General features: G+C 44.7%; 1 protein-coding gene across 3 annotated transcripts in view; it reads right to left on the reverse strand.

Moving 5' to 3' along the window:
• The window catches only part of MLXIP (MLX interacting protein), a 64,957-nt gene that overhangs the window by 29,279 nt on the left and 12,207 nt on the right, over window positions 1-23,471 (reverse strand). For all 3 annotated transcript variants that reach the window (XM_084820295.1, XM_084820294.1, XM_084820296.1), the window contains exon 2: window positions 487-593. In XM_084820295.1, the coding sequence (XP_084676421.1) occupies window positions 487-593 (107 nt within the window). The remainder of the gene's footprint in view (window positions 1-486; window positions 594-23,471) is intronic.

Consider the following 23,471-nt stretch of genomic DNA (forward strand, 5'->3'; position numbering starts at 1 on the left):
GTCACCCTGGAAGAATCGTCCTGGGGCTCAAATCTAGAGTGAACAGGCTTTCAGCTGAGGCCATCTCCTGGGGTCCTGCTCCATCTCATGTACCGGAGGCAGGGGAAGGGTTACGCGAGACAGAGTTTTTCCAATGTTGGCACCTAGATCACAGATCTTCTTTCCAAGGGAGACTTGCCTGCTTTGATTGTTAGTGGGGTTCAGAGGACAGATTAAGGCTCTGTTCTTTCAGAGGTCATTTGGGACTAGAGACAATGTTGTCACTTCTGTCCTATCTGGCTTCATGAACTTATTTGCTGTGTTTATGACAACATTGCCTGATTATTGTTTTTAATTGCTTTGTGTTCATATTGCTGTTAAGACTTTGTGGGAGCCCTGAAGGATGAATCAGCAGGTTACACATCTTTAAAAGTAAATAATGGCTCACGCAGGTCACAAACGGATGCATAGATTTTCACCAAGTGCACTGATAATATGTGTGCTTACACTGGATGTACCAGGCCCTCCAGATGGCGTTGTTGAGCCGGATTTTATCCCTGCACTGAAGCTTCAGGCCTTTGAAATTCTTCCACTTGGGTGAAACCAACTTGCCACTGCAACAAAGCACAAAAATCCGTATTTTAAAAGTAAAAATAGATAAATCCATGTTTGCTGAAAGTAAACAGAGCAGGAGCACAGCATACCAGGCTGACCGCTTTGAAGGCCAGCCAGCACCATATTTCTAGGCCTCAGCTCCGATTCTGACTAGGCCTGAGAGCCGAGCTGATGAAGACAGGTTGTGACTGCAGAAGTCGAAACCTCTTACTCTGGATACTGAGCTAAAACTATTATCTGCCACCTTGTGGGGGTGTTAAAAAGATGCTCCTCCTCCACCCAGCCCTCCTCACAAAGAGTAACAGCATAGAAAACGGCAGCAGATGCTTAGACATTCTGCTCTTTTGAAGCCAATATGTTGCCCTAAAAAAGCCACATCCTTTCCGCTCCCCATGCCAGCTTCCAGATTTAGAGTATACATGAATAGAATACTCAGGGGCAGCAGTTTGCAAACTTTTGTCCAATGATTATGGGAAGCTGCCATATGGGATAATCATGGGAAGCTGCACACTCAGCCAGCCCAGAATTGTCTTCCAGGAGTGGTAACTGCCCTCCAGGATCTCAGGAAGAGAGAGAGGTTTCCCATCATCTGCTACCAGGTTCTTCTGCAGCTGGAGATTTATTTATTTATAAAAATATTTCTGAGTCGCCTTTCAAGCCCAGAAGTGCCCCAAGGCAACTTCCAATTTAAAACTTTAAAACCTCAGAGAAACTTATCCCAGGGATTGAACTGGGGACCTTCTGTTCTGCTATTTCTCTCCCAGCGAATGCTGTGTGAGCTACCCTGGGGATCTGTTGTTATAGAATTGCATATAAATACCATAAATACTCGCTTAAGCAAGGCTGAGGAACATGTGGCCCTCCAGATGTTGCTGAACTGCAACTCCCAGCAGCCCTAGAGTTGCTGGTTCTTAATAATTTCAATTTAATGGTGTTTCATGATTTTTAAAGAATGTCTTGTTTATATATTGTACATTTATATGTTGGAAACCGCCTTGGAAAGTTGTTGTAGCTTTTTTTTTTCTTTACCCTAAAAGGCAGCCGACAGATATTGTAAATCATTGTTCCCCAATCTGGTGCCCTCCAAATGTTTGGGACTTCCACTCCCATCAGCCCCAGCCAGTACAGCCAATGGTCAGGAATGCTGGGCGTTGCAGCAAGGCTCAACGGGCTTGCATAGAGTGCCCTGGAGCACTTGTATAGGGGTTCCTCAGCAGACAAGGTGACAGGGAAAGAATTCCCTGGAGGTTAAAGGAAAAGTTTGAAGCCCCTGTCCTGAGACGTAAGCCTGCCCAGAGTCATCACCAATAAAAAACAGAAACAAACCAGTTCCCAGGTTTGGCAGCATTTGGGGGTTTGCCTGTGCTGGAAGGGGTGAAAAGCAAGTCCACAAGTTTCCGTTCATTCCTGCAGTTTGGCATCAGTACCAAGTCAGATGCAGCACTGAAGAGACACCGGGGGAAAATATTAACTCTGGCCTTGCACAAAAAATGCCACATTTAAAACCTCTCTCTCAGTGCTGTGTTTTGCAAGAAACATTCTGTGCAAAAGGGTTTGAAAGGTTGCTGCTGCATGTGGAAACAGATCCAGGATAGACTTAAGTATTAATCCCTCAATCATTTCAGCAAACGGGCAAAGCATTACTATAGAAAGGGGACAAAGGTGGTTAAAAGCAGCTAAAAAGAACAGAAGGGAAGCATCTCTACCCAAGCAAAAATATAATCCTCAATTTAAAATTGGCAATGTGGTCCCCAGACCATGAAAGAAACAGAATTAACTGATGCCAGATAGTCTCAAATGCTCAGTGAACTGAAAGAGGACAGAGAGAGTCCATGTTTTGTTGAACTGCAGACAGCAGTTGGGATTCACAGAGAACAGCTATTTTCAAACCGTGTGCCATGAGAGGAGCTGAAGCACGTGCAAGAACATTACACTGTGACACTGATGCATCCATAACTCTACACCCCTCAGAGCTGGGGAGACGCATGTAGCACTAATTACACACGCACCCCAGTATATGGGCAGGGACATCATCCTAAGGGTGGAGCAACACACTGGGATTTCCCAAGGCAGCCCCACAGTACAGCTGGCAGAGGTTGCCACCCTGGTCACAAAGCACGGTCTCCTCCCTGAAAGTCAGGGCTGCCTAGGCAAATGGGAGGGGGAAATGCCAGGAGGCAACCTCCTCTGCGCTATCCTGCGCTTGCAAGGAGCAAGCTCTGGAAGCTGATCTAGCTTTAAAAGGGGTGGGGGTGGGAGGTGGAGTCTTACTGACTGCAAAGTGAAAAGAGCCTTCCATTTTAACCCAGGAGAAAAGCCCGTGCACCCCAGGTATCAAACACGAGAGACTGCGATCATCCTCAGACAGAGAACGGGGTTTTGAGCTGGGTTTACAAAAACACCACAGGGTAGGTGGGCACAGAGTGAATAAGGGGTCAGGTCCAGCAGGCTCCCAGTCCAGGGCTTACCACCTTATTTATTCATTTATTAAATTTCTTAATCGCCCATCTGGCCGGTCACCTGGCCACTCTGGGCAATGTACAACAGTATAATTAAAAACAGTAAAATTATACATTAAAACATTGTTTAAAAATACCCCAACCCACCCCAAATGCCTGCCTGAACAACCAAGTTTTCAATGCGTGGCGGAAGCTCATTAAAGAGGGGGCATGGTGAAGTTCCCTAGCGAGGGAGTTCCACAGAGTGGGGGCCATCACAAAGAAGGCCCTCTCCCTCGTCCTCACCAGCATAGCTGTCTTGGCTGATGGGACAGAGAGAAGGCCATCCGAGGCTGATCTTGTTGAGCAGCCTGTCTGGTGTTGCTGGAGGCACTCCTTGGGATAGGCTGAGCCAGAACTGAATAGGGTTTTAAAGGTCAAAACCAACACCTTGAATTTGGCCTGGAAAACAACTGGTAACCAGTGTAACTCCTTCAGCACCGGAGTGATGTGATCATGCCAGCGACTGCCTTTAATCAGGCGAGCCTGGATGGGACATATATCGGGGTCCCCTACAATGGGGTGGGCAGAAGGCAGACCTTCAGATGTTTTGGACTTCAACTCTCAGAACTCCCCGCCAGAATGGCCAATGATCAAGAATGTTGGGAGCTGAAGTCCAAAACATCTGGCGATCTACTGTCTCCCCACACCTGCCCACCGAGACCTTGAGGTCTTGAGATCACGGAGTAAGTCATTCAGTTGGTCCATGGAGTCCAGCCTTCCCCTCATATTCTCAAAGATCATCCACCGCTATCACTTACTGATTTGCAGAGAGCAGTACAGCTCTCTTCTTTATAACTATGGTAGTATACTTTAAACCCAGCATATGGGATGAGATATGCCAACCTTAGAATCCACCCAGATCGGAATATGGCTAGTTAAAACATTAAACCTAAAGTTATCTACAGAACATAAATAACACTCAGAAGAGGTAGCCAGCTGAAAAATAGTGGTTCTAATAACCTAACACCTCTGATCTCACTGACTCCTCTCCCTGTCCTCTAACCGACTAACCCTGCCAGTTCCCATTTCTAACTCAGCTCCCTCTGTCCTCGAACCAACCAGCTGACCAACACTGATCTCACTCACTCACTGACTTCCCCAATTGACACTACTCCACCCATCATCCCATTCTGACCTCCGCTGTCAATCATTCCTCCACTCATTCTTCTGTTACCAGGCATTCTTCCCCAAATAATCCTGTAACAGCTCACAGTGGCAACTAAGTCTGTAAACAGACTTAAGTCTAGACAGGGTTGACACGGGCAGCTGGCTTCTTTTCTTGCCCATCTTTGAAGATGTGCGGCCAGCTTCATCCTCTTTTAAACCTTTTGGGCAGAATGGCTGATACCAGGCTGGGATTGAGGGCTTCTTTAATCCTTGCTACGCTTCTCTCTCACTCTCACTTACAGACAAGCAAACAAACACAAACACACCTTGGCCACCACGAATGCAGAAGAAGAGCTAGGTAGAGAGTTTGGCTTCAGTTCCCTGAACAGGGGATCTCTCCCCCCTGCACTCTCTCTGGGCACCTTCTCATGTTACATTCCATTTGAAAAACACATAAAGAAGCACCAAAGTCTCTGCGGCAAAAGAGACAATGAGATCTTTCTGTTTTAATTTTAATTTAAAATTCAGCAGTCAGTTTTGCCTTCCATTTGGACCAACGTGCAACCGCAGTACTCAGCTAGGCCCCTCCCACATATTGAATACATACACAGAGCAAAATTACAAACCAGCAAATTTAACCAGGATGAAATAATGATAATGATAAGAATAAAAAACAAACGGGTATTTAAAGTAATATTTTATCTGGAGATGTGTACACACACACACACACACACCCTTATAAACTAAGTTTAATGTGATAGTTACATATAACCTATGTTTAATCAAAATATGTAAACAGACTCACTTAGGAACACAATATATATATATATATATATATATATATATATATATATATGGTTATAAGAGCATAAAGAGCAAATTATATATACATGGGGAGAAGAGCATAAAGATTCTGCTGGATCAGACTAAAGATCTATTGCACAGGAACAAAGGAAGCTGCCTTCTCCCAAGTCAGACCTTTGGTCTCTCTAGCCCAGTATTGTCGACGCTGACTGGCAGCAATGGCCCTCCAGGGTTCGGACAGGAGTTTGGGAGATGCTTTGGGATCTCCCAGTGGAATGTGGCAGGGCAAACTTGGGCTTCCAATGCATCATTTTCTGATGGCCTTGAGAATTTCAGTTTGGCTATGCACACTGAGGTGGGTGGGTTCTAGATCTCACGGTTATGGAGCAAGATCTGCTCTAAAGATTCAGACACAGAAGAAACAGAAGGGATGGGAATTCCAATGATTTTCCTTTTCTTTTATGCAGGTCATTATGAAGCTTGCTCCTTTAGAGAAGCTTGTATTGTTTACTGGTCAGTTTCACATTTTTCAAGAGCCACCCTGAGCCTTGGAAGAGGACCCTTAAGATGCCTTTTAAAGAAATAAAGCAGAGCCGGGCCCTCTCTTCTGTCAGTGGGCCCTGGTGCCTTACCTGGCTGAGCAGCACTAGGGGGCTGGATCTAGCCAGCTTTTTAATTTCCCACACAGCTCCAGGGTAATGCCAAGTCGGGCCCATTGTGGAAAATTGAAAAGGCGGCTCGATCCAGCCCCCTCGCACTGCTCAGAGTACTAGGGCAGGGGAAAGGTAAGGCCAGGGCAATGGGCAGACCTGAGCTACAGCTGGCCTTTATACTTTCAGGAAATGGGGGACAGCCATTGCTCATTATCCCAGAATGCTGGGTGTTATCTCATACCTGCAGCACCTCCCCATGGCTCCTTCAGTTTTCAATCACTATTTTATCAGCATTTTGGAACATAGTACTGCAGATGTCACGGCCACAAGATCGAGCCTGATTTCTGAACTTTTCACTTTCTTCCCCCATCCCCTGCCTCTTATATCACCTAGCCTGATAGAGAGTTCTGGAAGACTCAAAAGCTTGCACAATCACCTGTAGCATTTTGGTTGGTGCTAATAAAGATATTGCCCAACTGTGGATTTTAGATTTTCCCCTCCCCTGAATGTTTTATTCATGGATTTTGTTTTAATGGCAGCTAGCCTTGTTTATAAATTTCACCAATTTGGTGGTTTAAGTTCCAGACTCTAAGCACTCACCCAGTCACTGTGACCGAAGAGATTTAGTTGACTGCTTTCCTAGAAAGTATCCAGAATTAAGCTCATGGCCCTTACAATCAGAATAGGTTCCTCAATAGCTTTCTAGTGACTCATGGCTGTATTGTGAACTCTGTACAGCTTACAAATGATCCAGTGAGAATCACTTTGCCAAAAACGGGACAGTAAAACCCTGTTCTTGGATTGAGAGGTGGAAGGAGGAGTTTTACACAAGACTGCATATGAATAAGCAACCAGTGGTAGCACTGTATTCTTCCCACAATAATAAAGGCACATATTAGCTTCTACTCCACTGTGATATTACCAGAGCTTCTGCCCACTTCTGCAGCTGTTCTACTTTGTCTCCTTATTCCATTATATGCTGCTGTCATAAAGAGTACTATTTTCTTTCCTTTTTTAAGAACCACAAAGCACACATCACCCTCCTTGAACACTGATTAAACAAAGGCATAGACAAGAAACATCTGTCAATCTCATTTTCATTTCCCAAGGCATCAAGGTATTCCCAACTTCGGGAAAGCCCGGCACAGCTCCTTAAGCCTGAACCCTGGTTAAGATGGCAAACATACAAAGAAATTGTGCTTACAATGGCCCCATTCAGACATTCACCCATAACCACAGATGAGCGGCCTGGCTGCGCGTTCCTCCTCCGCCCGTCCCATTCCCTCCTCCTCTTGCAGCTGGCTTTGGAGATCCTGGCTTGCACTGAGCCAGAGTTCTCTGTTACATCCAAACTAAGAGACTCTGGCTTAACGTGTTTTAACAACCCAGGATAACACACATACGCACCCGTGCACACACAGTGGCCGAAAAGGGGTAGCGACTGGGGTGGGGAGGGGGTCGGGACAGGCAGACAAGACAGGTTCTGCCATGTGGGACCCTGCTTTTCCCCTTTTTTAAAAAAACAAAACTTCACAGTGCTATAGTGCTATTCTGTCATAGTGAAAGATTGAGAAACGATTTCTTAAAAGTCCATTTGCGTAAACAGCTAGGAACAGGATTTTTTCTAAGGCTGGGAACCAGTGACAGAGCCCCCAAAGTGCCGTTTGCTTGAGGTGAGGGAGTAAGAGAGGCTCAAGGTGGCTTGGCTGCGATCACGGAGCAACTGTGTCCACGACTGGGAAGAGCGGCAGAGGTTCTTGCCATTCTTGCCAAGCAACTCGCTCAATGCTTCCCTCAACCAACAATGGATTGAGTTTCCCGGGTTCAGACAACGTGCCAACCCATTGTAGTAAAACAACCCCTAGAACAAAGCGTTGATTGGCGCCGTGGCTTGTTTCAAAACATTAACCCACCCCGCAGGAAGTGGTCTGGGTTTGGATGACACACTAATCCATCATGGGTTGTTCCAGAATCAGAAACAAGGAGACTGGGCCAGCTTGGACCTGCCACCCCAACAGTGCCACCACTCTCACTTTGCATGGAGCACTTAAGCCAAGGCAGAGTCAGTGTGAGAGAATCCTCAAATGGCTCTCCCTGCCTCCCCGACTTTAAGGGTGCTTCCACCAAGGGCACCCTGTCCCTGGAGCAAACACTGCGAACAGGGAACGCCAAAGATGCCAAGATTCAGTGGGCTGGATCCAGACTTAGTCATACTTAGAGCTTCGGCTATTGGGCGGTATAGAACTGAAATAAATAAAATACTAAGAGGAGACCTGTTGAAATCAATGGGACTTATGTCTGTTGACTGGTACGATGTCCAAGTCCACACAGGCATCTGCAAAGCCAAAAGGAAACAGAAGTTTGAGTTTTCCAGGCCTATTTCAGTAAATCGAGACTGCAGCAAGTCCAGCCTTTGAGCATTACTGACTTCCTTGCCAAGCAGTGCTGGGGATGGCAAATTCTGCATGCCAGGATGCTTCCAAACTAGGCAGGAAAAGGTTTTGTAACACTGGTGCTTGTTTCTCTTCATGGCCTTAGGCAGCAGTCATAAGACACTGGTACATACTCAGCCCCAGTGGGAAGACAGATTTTATCAAGATGATCTTTGAACACCAAAAATAGGATTCTTCTCCTTCCTTCCAAATGCCAACTGACACAGGCTATAGAACTCTCTGCCCTCTCTGTGTCTTCAAGACATCAATTTAAAAAAAATATTGTTCAGATGCACTTTTCAGTAGGGTGTTCTTCAAAGTGCGTAGATGTATTATTACTGCTGCTGTTTATTTTTTGGTCTTAACTTTTTCTTTTCTTTTTTTACTGACATGATTTTGTGATGGTTGTTCACCACTTTGAAGGTCTCTCTTTTAGGGATGGAACAGTGGAGATTTCAACATTATGATAAAGATTTATATACTGCAAAATGTCAAATCAAGTTAAGTGACAGACCAACTGGGAGCCCCATCTACACCACCTTGAGTTCCATGTTGAAAGAAACATGGAATATAAACCTACCGCAACTGAGCTACAAGCAGCTTTCCTGATTGCCTGTGGCAAGTAAAAATTGCCTTCAGATGACCAGGGAGAAGAGCTTCAGGAAATTGGAAAAGCTGGCTCTTTGCCCCAGCCTTTCAAGCAACTCACATGCCATAAATGACTAAGAACAGGATGTGTGGCTAGGTGGGCTAGTTTGTTATTTTTAGTGGATTTATTTTTCAGTTATTTGCAAGACTAAATTTTAAAACATATAAGTGTGCAATGCTATGCACACTGACCTCAGTAGGACTTGCTTCTGAATAGACATGCATAGGATTGCACTATAAATCTTTTGACAAATTCATTAAAAAAATTAAAACAGCTCCCCTGTTTGGATCTGCATAACGCAACACTGTGTCACCTCGCTCTGGCCCTGTAAGGACAGAATCAAATTCAGTCCAAGATTATGACAGGTCAGATAATAATTAATCACTAACCCAAGAGGTAGGTAATACAGGACAAAAGCTAATAGAGTTTTGCCAAGAGAACACGCTGATCATAGCAAACACTCTTTTCCAACAGCACAAGAGACGACTCTACAAATGGACATCACCAGATGGTCAATATCGAAATCAGATTGATTACGTCCTTTGCAACCAAAGATGGAGAAGTTCTATACAGTCAGTAAAAACAAGAACTGGAGCTGACTGTGGCTCAGATCATGAGCTTCTTGTTGCAAAATTTCAGCTTAAATTGAAGAACGTCGGGAAAACCACTAAACCATTCAGGTATGACCTCAATCATATCCCTGATGAATATACAGTAGAGGTGAGGAATAGATTTCAGGGATTAGACCTGATAGACAGAGTGCCTGAGGAACGATGGACGGAGGTCCGTAACATTGTTCAGGAGGCAGCAACTCAATCCATCCCAAAGAAAAAAAGAAATGCAAGAAAGCCAAGTGGCTGTCTGATGAGGCTTTACAAGTAGCTGAGGAAAGAAGGGAAGCGAAAAGCAAGGGAGAAAGGGGAAGATATACCCAACTGAATGCAGAGTTCCAGAGAATAGCCAGGAGAGACAAGAAGGCCTTCTTAAATGAACAATGCAAAGAAATCGAGGAAAACAACAGAATGGGAAAGACTAGAGATCTCTTCAAGAAAACTGGAGATCTCAAGGGAACGTTTTGTGCAAAGACAGGCATGATAAAGGACAAAGAAGGCAGGGACCTAACAGAAGCAGATGAGATTAAGAAGAGGTGGCAAGAATACACAGAAGAACTATACAGGAAAGATCTTAATGTCCCTGATAGCCATGATAGTGCGGTCACTGAACTTGAGCCGGACATCCTCGAGAGTGAAGTCAAGTGGGCCTTAGGAAGCATTAGTAACAACAAAGCTAGCGGAGATGACAGTATTCCAGCTGAGCTATTTAAAATCCTAAAAGATGATGCTGTTAAAGGGCTGCATTCAATATGCCAACAAATTTGGAACACTCAACAATGGCCGCAAGACTGGAAAAGGTCAGTTTACATTCCAATTCCAAAGAAGGGCAATGCCAAAGAGTGTTCAAACTACCGCACAATTGCGCTCATTTCACATGCCAGCAAGGTGATGCTCAAAATCCTACAAGCTAGGCTTCAGCAGCATGTGAACCGAGAACTACCGGAAGTACAAGCTGGGTTTCGAAGAGGCAGAGGAACTAGAGATCAAATCAACAACATTCGCTGGATCATGGAGAAAGCAAGAGAATTCCAGAAAAACGTCTATTTCTGCTTCATTGACTACGCTAAAGCCTTTGATTGTGTGGATCACAACAAACTGTGGCAAATTCTTAAAGTGATGGGAGTACCAGACCACCTTACCTGTCTCCTGAGAAACCTGTACGAGGGTCAAGAAGCAACAGTAAGAACCGGACATGGAACAACAGAGTGGTTCAAAATTGGGAAAGGAGTACGACAAGGCTGCATATTGTCACCCTGCTTATTTAACTTATATGCAGAGTACATCATGAGAAACGCCGGCTTGGATGAATCACAGCTCGGAATTAAGATAGCTGGGAGAATTATCAACAACCTCCGATATGCAGACGATACCATCCTAATGGCAGAAAGCGAAGAGGATCTCAAGAGCCTCTTGCTGAGGGTGAAAGAGGAGAGTGCAAAAGCTGGTTTGAAACTCACCATTAAAAAAACGAAGATCATGGCATCTGGCCCCATCACTTCCTGGCATATAGAAGGGGAAGAAATAGAAGCAGTGACAGATTTTACTTTCTTGGGCTCCAAGATCACCGCAGACGGTGACTGTAGCCATGACATTAAAAGACGCTTGCTCCTTGGGAGGAAAACTATGGCAAACCTAGACAGCATAGTAAGAAGCAGAGACATCACCTTGCTGACAAAGGTCCGTCTAATCAAAGCTATGGTTTTCCCAGTAGTAATGTATGGCTGTGAGAGCTGGACTATAAGGAAGGCTGAGCGCCGAACAATTGATGCTTTCGAACTGTGGTGCTGGAGAAGACTCTTACGTGTCCCCTGGACTACAAGGAGGTCAAATCAGTCCATCCTAAAGGAAATCAACCCTGAGTGCTCATTGGAAGCACAGATACTGAAGCTGAAGCTCAAATATTTTGGCCACCTAATGCGAAGAGAAAACTCTCTGGAAAAGACCTTGATACTGGGAAAGACTGAAGGCAAAAGGAGAAGGGGACGGCAGAGGATGAGATGGCTAGACAGCATCACCGATGCAATGAATATGAACTTGAGCATACTCCGGGAGAGAGCGCAGGACAGGAGGGCTTGGCATGCTATGGTCCATGGGGTCATGAAGAGTCAGACACGACTGAACAACAACCTAAGGTGACTTTTTAAAAAAGCTGCTAAATCCCAACAGGTCATGCTGCCTCCTCTTTAATCCTATATTTCTCAAGTACAGTGACAATTTTTTAAAAGCCTTTCCTAACTTTTATTTACAAATCCACAAGGAAGACAAGAGACACCAGAAAGACATGCTAGGAAAAAGGTATTACATGTGAGAAGGGAAGTAAAATTTAGTTCATGGCAAGTACTGGAAGCAGGAAACCATCCAAAAGCATATTTGAGCCAATCTGTTTGACACAAGAAAAACAGAAAGACAATCAGTGCTTTCTACTGGACAAACTTCAAGCAATAAAAGAACATGGATGACGTTTGAGCTACAGAGAATGCTTCATCTGTGTGTCTTGAAAAACACACATTGTTAATGTGTTACACATGCTGCTTCATGGGTCACAACCTTTCTGGTTTCAGCCACTGTGTATCTGATCACTGAACTCCTTTGTCTCTGAATGCAAATATGCTCTGAATACGTGTGCATGTAGGAGAATTTCATTTTCCATTCCATCTGAAGCGGCTTGACACAGACCAGAAGACAAAGCAGAAATCATCATAGTGAAAAGTGATTTTAAGAAATACAATTTTGGATAGACTGAAGAAAAGAGAAGCGGAGTATTTTTGCCTATACCAGGGGTGGTCAGATGTTTTGGACTACAACTCCCATAAGCCCAAGCCAGCATGTCCAATGGTCAGAGATTATGGGGGTTGTACTCCAAAACATCTGGATAGCACCAGGTTGCCTACTATGTCCCGGGCCTATATGCTGAATCAAAAGGCCAAGCTCTACAGGGGAAGGCAGAGGTAGGACAGACTGCAAAAAGTTCAGGCAGCAGTGGGGGACAACATTTGGAATGCCCCCTTTTGTTGAAAAGTACTGGGCCCTTTCTTCCAATGGTCATGCTGACTGAGGACTGTGGGAGTTGCAGACCAACATACCTGGAGGGCACCAGGTTGGAGAAGGCTAGTGTAGAAGATTCAGTCGAACACTAGTATGGTTCTGCCACTGAGCCACTAGTAAATCCACATAGAAGAAGAGCATTTTTTAGTTCTGGCTTATTCTATTCCTTGACAGGGCCCAATCATAAAATTACTAAATGCTGGCACCCAGACCTAAGTGGACTTTCCAAAAACGTCGCTGAAAGCACATCAACACTTCCATGCCTCACTTTCAACACACACTTGCTCACCCCAAAGCATGGTGCACTGCATCCCTCTTTTGTTACACATCTGAAAAGCACTGGATAGTTCATTAGAATTTGTCAGTATAACTGAATAAACTGAAGCCATTTTACACAACTTCTCCCACACACCCAGGACAAAAAGGTGCTTTTGGCTTCTACCCACTGTTTCTGCCTGGGAGTGTTTTTATTTTAAAAATTTCATCTAATCTCTCTTTTCGAAGGAACTGGACGTGTGAATTCAGCTCTCTCCAAGCCAAAACTAACAATATTTCTTCAAACAAAGGTTCATTCAGCGCATCAGATAAGAATGCCCATGTATTGTGCTCCACAGCAAAAAGGCAGACATGTAGGACAAAAGCATTCCTGTATTGAGCCAATAAGAATTATTTCCCTCCTGTCTGTGAGGCTTCAATGAAGTCCACACTGTCCCACTGACTTGCATTCACTTTCCAGAATAGCTAGAAAGCAAATCCTCAACCCCAGCTGAAAGCTTCAGGCACAGCCTATATTTCTCAGCCTCAGGGCCCAGATCAGGAGTGGATAGGAGAGGACACACTTTACCCAAGCCTGGAGGTCTGCAGAGACCCAGCAAATCCATTACCATAAGGAAGAAATTTAGAATACATTAAGGATATTTTTGCAAACATGTTTCCCTCCATCGATATGGGTACTGAGACCTTGTGAGATTTGCTAGAGACAACCAGAAACTGTATTAGAATACTGAAGGGACAGTTGCACAGCCTGGAAGTGCCCTTCGATCCATCTTTGTCACTGGAGACATGCTTTCATGGCACAGAGTGCCTTTTAGCAGCCGACTGCAACCCTACCTGGGCACAGATAGTGTCAAGTGATCCAATGGTAACCTCCAGGTGAGGCGACTATAACATGCTCTGCGCAAATTTGTCTTTAGAGACAGTTCAGAACCTGCAGGATGCCGCTCTCTCAAGAGCTACAAGGCCCCAAGGGACTGTGAAGAGGCAGGAAAAGTCAACAGGGTAGCAGCTGACTGACAGAAGGTGGACGGAGCAATAAGGATCAGGGACACATTAGTCCCCAGGACAGTGGATGCTGCTGCTGCTGCTGCTGCTGATAGGATTCACAGGCCCCAGAACACATAGGAGCAAATGAATTTGACCTCTGGCCTCCAGAACGCACTGAACAACTGCCATAAGATCCCAGAGGCAGGAACAGTTTCTCTTGCATCACCATATCTGCTGGCTCTCTTTCCGTGTGAAACCGACAGCGCTCACAGTTGAAAGAGCACCATAATGTTTTTTTGCTGTTCTTTCCATGCCAGAAAGAACACCATGGAGCTATTGCAGCTCCCTCTTTCTAGCACTTGGAGGCTGTGTGAGGCAGCACCCTAAGATCATGGTGCCCCTCCCTATGTGTGGGAAAGAGTGCTGCGGAAAAAGCAAGACGTTGGGGAGGGTGTGTGCAAAAAGGGAAGACAATGGGGTTATTTATCTCCAACATGAATAGTAATATGTTCTTCTAAATCAGGGGTGGGGAATGTGTGGCCCTCAAAATGTTTTGGCGGACTTCATCTCTGATCAGCCCTAGCCAGCATGGCCAATGGTGAGAGATCATGGGAACTGCAGTCCAACAACTTCTGGAAAGCCACACATTTGACACCTCTGTCCTAGATGTATCCAGGACTGTAATATGTAGAAGACTAAAACATTTCTTCTGTCATTCCCAGCATTTCTCTCAACTGTTAGATTTTGACTCAGTTAACACTAGACAAGTCATTTGGAAAACTGATTTAATTTGGCCTCAGACTTTTATCCCCCTCCCAAAACATCAGTGTTGTTTTGGCAGCCAGAGTGCCTGTCTTCTTCATATAAAGTGCCACGCCTAGGTTTAACAGAAAGTTGCCAAGAACAAGGGGAGTGTATCTATCAACTGAAAACATAGCAATGTAGAAATCTGTAGGAGAGGCAGGTGGAAAGAACGAAGTTTTCCAGTGGACATGTCAATGTAAATCTCATGCCCTGCTTGTGGGTTCCTGGTCAACAGCTGGTTGGCCACTGTGTGAACAGAATGCTGGACTAGATGGACCCTGGGTCTGATCCAGCAGGGCTCTTCTGATGTTCTTAGTGGTAAAAAACAAGCATCAAATACTCTATTATTAAAACAGAACGCCAAGTATTCTTGTGCCATCTCCGCAGCTCAAGCTGCAGCTTTTTGACTAAACTGGTGCTCTAAAATGAAATGAACCAGAACACGATTTGGCCACAGATGAAATTGACCAGTTGAAACTCCCTGCTGGGCAAGAGCTGTTGGCAAGACCAAGCCAAAGAGGACCCCCAACTCCAGCCACAACAGCAGGAACAATTACGAACAGAGAACAGTCACGACACCAGTACAGAACTCACAAAAGAACATTCTCAGACAAGTATTGTCTTTCTTGCCAGTGAAAAATTCTAATTCCTCCCAGTCACACAGCTTTTACCCACAGATCGATGGTTATCAAGAGGAAGAGACGGGCCTCGGGGGGGGGGGGGGGCTGTGTGATGGATACTTCGTTTGGCACGGTAGTGATTTCCTCTCCTTCTCCCACAGTATGGTGCCGTGAGAGGAGGGGAACAGAGGGGTTGCCCAGGAGAAACATTCTTTTTCCTGTAGCATAATCAGCACAAACTGTTATTTTTATCTCCCTTCCTGCCTGCTGCCTCTAAAAATAGCTGCTGTAATCCCAGCACCCTTTCCTTCCTCTCTCCACCCTTTTCCATTCTCCTAATCTTGCCAGAGCTTCAGAATGAAGAAGAGAAGGCTTTAAGGGAGGTGAACACATAAGTCTGTGTGTCTGGTTGTGGTTCAGTGGAGCTAGTTGAGCAAGAGAACATCACATGGTCTGCAACACCAGGCTGAAAGGGGTGTGACTGGAGATTTGGAATGGATACAACTGGGAGCAAAATCCTGACCTCATTAGAGTTATCAGATGTTCTTCGTTTTAATGATTTGGGATAGAGTGAAACAGAAGGAATGACAGAGCAGCTACCATGTAATCAATGTAACTTGTTACCATTCGATTATTTAGCTGCCCTCGTGCTTGTCCCAAATAAAAGTTTCAGCCAGGACAAGTCAAAACTAGACTGCCACAACATTTCATGCATCTGATGAAGTGGACTGTAGTCCACAAAAGCTTACACCTTTAAGGTGCCACAAGACTCTTAGTTGTTTTTGCTGCAACAAACTGACAGAGCTACTCCTCTGGTGTGGAAGGGTAGACAGGGTGCTGGATGTGAGTCAAAATCCCAGTTCAATATGGACTAAATCGGGATAGCCTCATTTCCCCATTTGTAGAAGCGGGGCTAAAATATGACCTACCTATGTCACAAGGTGGTTACAAGGGAAAGTTGAGTTTTAAAGGATTTGTTTTAAATGTTGAAAAGTGCTTAATATACCATCTTATCCAATCCAGGTTAGCAAGAGCACAGAAATGGGAGGATTTTAGAAAATGCAGCTTTTCTCTTGTCATAATGCTGCAATATGGGGAAGCTTCACCTGCCAAAATTCACTCTGCTTTTCAACTCTTGCAAGCACTGAACTGTCCTTCTGGAAATGTATGAACTGTATAATAATGCAATGAGTCACAATTCTAAAGTCGGAACATTGCTAAGAATATTGCCACGCCAGAAGCATCTCACCATGTTAAAATTGGCCACCTAAACCAAGACTTAGGAAATGGCTACCAGCAAATAATCAAGTGCTTTGGGACTCTCAGGGGCTCAAATACTTGTTGGCCTTCAAGGCTAAGATAATGTTTCAATTATCAGCAGGCACTGACCTGCTGATAATCAGGTTCCTCAAAACAATCTTATTTCAATTGTTTATTAACTTATCTCTCATCCTGATGAAAAGGAGCTCAAGGAAGATTCCCTGACTTCACCGAACAGTGAGCTATTTACCACAGGGAACAGGTGGAGAAACCTGAAGCTGGCCCTTCTGTCATTGAGGATAATGTAGCATTCCCCACACAACATGACAAGTCTATAAATACACTGAAGACTACAAAGATCTTATTCTAACGCCTCTTCAGTGTTCCAGAAAATAGCACCTCTCCCACGCTGAACCTGTCCAGAACGCAAACTCTTTCAGACATGGTAAAACCATGCCAGCATTGGGGTTATAGTTCAAAGCAGTCACATGGGCTCAAATGCCCATCCACAAATCAGCTCTTTAATGACAAACATTAAAAGTATTAAACTGAACAGAAGTCAGGCTACACCTTCAACAACAGAAACAGAAAAGCCCAGAATAATAACAGGAAACTTTATGAAAGCTCGAAGACTCCTTCCATAGGTTAAAAATGGATTGCAGCAAGTTAAAATGAAATATGTTTTATTAAAAATGAACTTAATTGAAGTGGCCTCTGCATCACAATGGAGAAAAAATGCATGCCCTTGAACAGCTTTATCTGAACTTTACAAGATGCTTAGAAAGCAAAAGTAAACCCTTATCTCCTGCTCTAAAGCTCCCATCACTGGCTCCTGAAAAAAAATTACAGCACTTGTTACTGAGCAACCCTTTTATTAAACAGAAAGGAGGGGAAGGAATGCCTTTTAAAATGCTTTGCATACTCAGAGCTCCTCATCCCATCTGCCACGCCTGTGCCGGCCAAGGCCTGAAAAGGACATGGATGCTCCTAGTTATTTAAGGGCACGTGGTGGGGAGGACAGCTGTCCATCCCTTTGGCATTCCATGTCCTTTAGCTTGAGGATGTATCTATCAATTTAGCCTCAGGCAGGGGGGAATCTGGGGTGTCATTAAGGGCATCAGAGTGGGACACAGACAGATGGGGCCCATGTGGGATGATGCCCCCTGCCCTGCCCCACAAGTCTTCCCCCTGAAATGGGAGGGAGCTCACATTAGAGAGTGTTTCGCCAAGGCAGAAAGGGTGTGCGTGTGTGTGTGTATAGAGGATACCATTTGGATTTCCCCCCTCAAGCATAAAAAAGTCATATTTAGGCATATTTACCTCCAGAACTGGCCCTGGGTGAAAACTAAGAACATAAGAAGAGCCATGCTGGATCAGAACAAGAGTCCATCTAGTCCAGCATTCTGTTCACACTTGAGGAAAACATTTTCTCCAGAAAGGAAAATCCATCTTTTTCCCGGAAGGATTGGAGAGAACAGGAAATGGCAGCAAATGGGTTTAAAACTCCTCTCAGCACATGGCATTTTAGACCTGCTATAACATTTTCCACATGAAAGTTTCCACAGAAATCGTTCCCATGGAAGAAGATGTTACACCATCACCAGCTCTCTCACCGGCACCAGAGATTAAGAACAGGAAAGAGCGCTCTCTCTCTCTCTCTCTCATTCCAAATTCTGCTGGTACAAAAACCATGCAAACTTTTGAGTTATACAGAACTGTTCATCAAACAGAAGGCAGCTTTGCAAAGGTTAGAAAAATGCTTTTCGAGTCATAGCTCATGAGCCTAATCATGACACATTTCACTAGGAAAAATGGCATTGGGAAAAACTGTAGCCTAGCTGGAAAGAGCTCCATGTTCCCCTCTGCCACACTCTTGATCAACCATGTCAGAAGTGGAAATAACATGGGAATGGATGATATGTCAGCGCCAAACCGGAGTTGTAGCGTTATGAAGAGAAGACTAGGCCCTACTTGAGGTCTACCCTGAGAATCTTCAGATGAATGCTAAACACACAGCACCCTTTGGGAACGACTACTCCCAATCGTTCCAGAGCACCCTCTGATCAGGAAACAAACTTGGCCTTTAATAGCAAAAATGTATACTTATCATGCTAGAGCAGCAATCAGCCGTATTACTGCATCTGAAGAACTAACACAAACCTGACTGCCACCCTCCCTTGGAGTGGCTATGCACAGCAAACATCAGCGATGTCTAATTTTATTTATTTATTTATTATATTTATATCCCACCTTTCTTCCATTGTGGAACTCAAGGTGCCTACATGTAGTTCCCAGGTGGTCTCCCCTCCAAGCACTGACCAGACCCAGACCTGCTTAGCTTCAGCAAGGTGACTGCCTTGTGTGCCTTCAGACTATGCCCTGCATATTCTGCAGACTGGCACCAAAGGGGATAAAATAAAGGAAACACTGAAAACAGGAGGCAAACATACTGGAGGAGGTGAAGTTGTATAGCTTTTTTTTCTCCACACATACACAAACTCGAATGCATACAGCTATTCTCTTATTGCGGGCTGCACCACTCTAGCTCATGTCTGAATATCACGTCAGAGAACAAGAACAGGACAGGGTTAGATGTGAACATACAAAGCTGCCTTATACAGAGTCAGGCCACTGGTCTACCTAACCTGGTTCTGTCTAGTCTGGCGGCTCTCCGGGGTCTCAGGCAGACATCTTTCATATCACCTGCTCTGTGATCCTTTTAAACTGGACGTGCCAGGGATTGAATTTGGGACCTTCTCACTATATAAAGCATGTGCTCAACCACAGAGCTAAAGCCCTTCTGCCTCACGGGATTCAAACAATATCAGCAGGGAAGGACACCTTCAGCTTTCCCTTCCTGGGTTCTTACTGCCTGTGGTAGGGGGCTGCTGCTGCTGCTGCAGAGGGCGCTCCAGGACAGACCTGCTGTGGGGAGGATAATGATGATAAACACCTTTGATAATTAGAGCCCAGCGTGAAAACTGCTGAACACTCTTGATTCCCAGTTCAACTCTTCAACAAGATCTACAGCTCTGTGATTTTTAACGAAGTGAAGAACCTTGTGACACCTTAAAGACTATCACATTTATCATGGCGTAAGGCAGCCTTCCCCAACCTGATGCCCTCCAGATGCTTCAGACTTCAACTCCCAGCAGCCCCAGCCCACATTTGGAGGGCACAAGGTTGGAGAAGGCTTTCATCATCTAGAGTTCACTTCATCAGATGCATAATTTCTGAGACGTTTGGTCACCCTGAATCCAGTGGCCACAACCCTGAATGCACACAAACATGTTCCTTTCTTAAACTTGGGTGCAAAGCATTAATGGGTAGAAGACTTAGCTCAGGAGTTAACCCGTTGAGTGGAAAAATCCCAGTTTCTGTCTGACACTTGTGTACAGAAGTGTGAAGGCTCCGACAAGACGCCTCTGTCCTTGGGCAGTATAGCAGATGCTCCAAGTGGAACATCAAGATGGCCCTTAGAACATCAAATGTCTCTAACCCAGAGCCAGTCTTCAGCCACTGGGACAGAACAGAGTGATGAGAAGTCAAGCGCTGCTCCACTTAGCACAACTGGAGCTGTTCGCCTTATCAAGTGGCACTTCATTATCCCATAATGTGGCGAGTGCTGGTGAAAGGAAGGAGTGCAGGCAGGCCCTGTTGTGCCAGCGATTGGCTCACAGGCAGGCAGCTGAGCAGTCATGGAATCAAGCCGCAAACATCCACACCTCTGACAAGCTCAATGAAATGAGCTAAATCATTTGCTTGCCTGCTGAGTGAAGGGCATGTAAAGGGATTATAAACCCACATTTCCCTTAAATTGTGCATTTACAGAGAAACTGTGGATTTTATAAGTCTCCCAGCTAAGCAGCGACCTTGTGGTGAGGATGCTTCTGAAAAGGTTTTCAAGCAAAATAAAAAGTAATAGGAGCTTCAAGATGCAGATGCAATTTCTTCTTATCAGAGGAGAGAAAGCAGTTTGGATGCGAGTTTTGAGGGCGAAATGGCCAGTGAAAAAGGGCTAAGCACCCCTGTTCCCCCTTCCCATGCGCAAAACTGCAGCATCCCAAGACAGCTTTCATTTTACATCCCCCTCCTCTTGCCACAAAACTCTTGGGGATTTATTTCATGTATTTACAGTTTGTAGTTAGTGTTGTACAATTAGTTTACTCCTGATGTACAGTTTGGTTAAACTAATCTAGTAGAGAAAATGTCCAGATTTTAAAGACGGTAACCTGCCGTGTCTACACAATGCCCTGAAAATGCAGTAAACTATTATCTTAGAAATACCAGGTGCATGATTTCAAAGGGGCTCAGGCATGACCAAGTGGACTGTCTAGACTGCATCTGGTGCTTTTATAGTGTATCTCATTTCACCACAGTGTAGTTAAAGTTAGGTTGTTAGGCTACTTCAGCCTTAATTTCCAACTGTTTGGAGTCTTATCTACTACCTCCTGGCTCCACTTTTGATCTGGTCAATTTCCCTCACAAAGTGTTTTGTTTTTTTTAATTTTGGTTTCTTACACAAGGTTAGTGGCAGTTAAAGATAAGCTTTGCAGGAGTTAAACAGTTTAGATTTGGTTAGATAAAACCAAAACTCTGCACCAGAGTTCCTCAGCAAGCTAAAGTAGGATGGATTCTGCAAGTGATCAACAGCAAGTCAAGATCTGAATAAACAAACTGGAGGGGGTGGGGTGGGGAGAGAGCTTAAATTTTAATTCCAGCATGTTTGTTTTGTCTTATTTTTACACAGAGAAGGCACAATATCGCTGAGTCTGAAAAGCCTTTGCTTACAGAACACACTGGAAACCTTTCCGTCTGTTCAACCTGCAGCTTGTGAACTTTTGCCTCTGTTTGCTTTGGTGTGGCAGTATAACATACATATCAAGAACAACACTCGTCTGCCACTGCAACAGAGAGAGCAAGTAGTTCTGCCTGCACATGAGTAGGCAGAATGTCTTTCAAGAAGAATTCCACGTGAGAACAGAAGCAGATTTGTTAAAATGTTAATTCTATACAGCTTCTGTATCTGATCTAAATGCTGCAATCTCTCTCTCTCTCTCTATGCATCTCTCACAGTTAAGACCAGGAAGTTGTGCAATCATTACGCATGCATGTACAGGGCCTGCCACACAAGTCAGGGCCTTTAATCACCATCACAATGTATTATAATCAGTAGGTCTGCAATAATGTTTCGTTGATTAACCAAAAATCTATTAAATCTATTTGGATTTAAACTGTGCCCCTGGTTAACTGGGCCACAGATTTGTGTCCCCAGAAGGCCCAGCCCCTTCCCCCAACCATGGATCGTTTCATAGTTTCCTTGTTTATTTGCAGATTTTCCTAAAAGGTTGAAAGGCCTCTCCTAAGGCTTTGTGGCTGGCAGCAACTGAGTAAGAACTTTAAGCTAAAATATACAGATCTTTCTGGTATTCTGGCCTCACTCCTTTTGCCTTCAGCCCCACCCACCACCAGAATGCAGCTCCTGAGAGCTTCTCTGAAATGGAATTTGGACCTCAGACTGAAAGAGGTTCTGCACCCTTGACTTACAAGAACGAAGTGTGGCAGGCACTGTCTTAGAAGAAGCATTCTTCTCCTTTCTCACATGGAAAGCTATGCCTCTTCTAAGATGGGGACTACTGCACAGATGCTCACACCATCTAAAGGCAAAAGAAAAAAAGAAGTTTTTTTTCTTCAGAGCAGATTGGGTCAATTCATTACTTAGAATCATAGAATCATAGGCTTGGAAGGGGCCTATAAGACCATCAAGTCCAACCCCCTGCTCAATGCAGGAATCCAAGTCAGAGCATCCCCGACAGTTGGCTGTCCAGCCTCGTCTTGAACGCCTCCAGTGTGGGAGAGCCCACTTCCTCCCTAGGGAATGGGTTCCATTGTCGTATTGCTTTAACAGTCAAGAAGTTTCTCCTGATGTTCAGCCAGAATCTGGCTTCCTGTAACATGAGCCCATTATTCCATGTCTTGCATTCTGGGATGATCGAGAAGAGATCCTGGCCTTCTTCTCTGTGACAGCCTTTCAAGTACTTGAAGAGTGCTATCATATCAGTCTTCTCTTCTCAAGGCTAAACATGCCTAGTTCTTTCAGTCTCTCTTCATAGGGCTTTGTTTCCAGTCCCCTGATCATCTTTGTTGCCCTCCTCTGAACCCTCTCCAGCTTTTCTGCATCCTTCTTAAAGTGTGGTGCCCAGAACTGGACACATTACTCCAGATGAGGCCTAACCAGTGCTGAGTAGAGGGGAACTAGTACTTCCCAGGATTTGGAAGCGATGCTTCTATGAATGCAGCCCAAAAGAGCATTGGCCTTTTTTGCAGCCACATCACATTGCTGGCTCATATTCAGCTTATGATCTACAACAATTCCAAGGTCCTTCTCGCTTGTAGTGTTGTTGAGCCACATTTTCCCCATCTTGTAACTGTGCATTTGGTTTCTTTTTCTTAGGTTCAGAATTTGGCATGTATCCCTATTAAATGTCATTCTGTTATTTTCTGCCCAGCGCTTCAGTCTATCAAGAACACTTTGAATTTTGTTTCTGTCTTCCAAAATTTTAGCTATCCCGCCAAATTTGGTGTCATCTGCAAATCTGATCAGCATTCCCTGAACCTCCTCCTCCAAGTCATTAATAAAAGTGTTGAAGAGCACTGGGCCCAGGACTGAGCCCTGTGGTACCCCGCTCGTTACCTCTCCCCAGTTTGAGAAGATCCCATTGATAAGCACTCTTTGAGTCTGATTCTGTAGCCAAATGTGGAGCCACCTGATTGTTGTTTCATCTAGCCTACTTTGAGCTAGTTTGCTCATCAGGGTATCATGGGGCACTTTGTCGAAAGCTTTGCTGAAGTCGAGGTATATTATGTCCACAGCATTCCCACAGTCTACAAGGGAGGCTACTTGATCAAAAAATGAGATCAGACTCACTTGAATACAACTCATATGATTAATCAACTAAACCAAATTATAGAAACTCACAGCAGTAGCAGTCAGATGATTCCTATTCCAATTGTAATAGTAATCATCTGTGCAGCTGTAGGGACAGATGTGCCTACAGTTTCACAATGTGCCAAGGCTTACTCATCCAGAAGGAAGTGCAAAAATTTGCCAGCTCAGGGAAAGTT

This window comes from Heloderma suspectum, chromosome 13 (assembly GCF_057233095.1).
Source record: "Heloderma suspectum isolate Gila_16-S chromosome 13, 16-S_ref, whole genome shotgun sequence".
Classification (NCBI taxonomy): Eukaryota; Metazoa; Chordata; class Lepidosauria; order Squamata; family Helodermatidae; genus Heloderma; species Heloderma suspectum.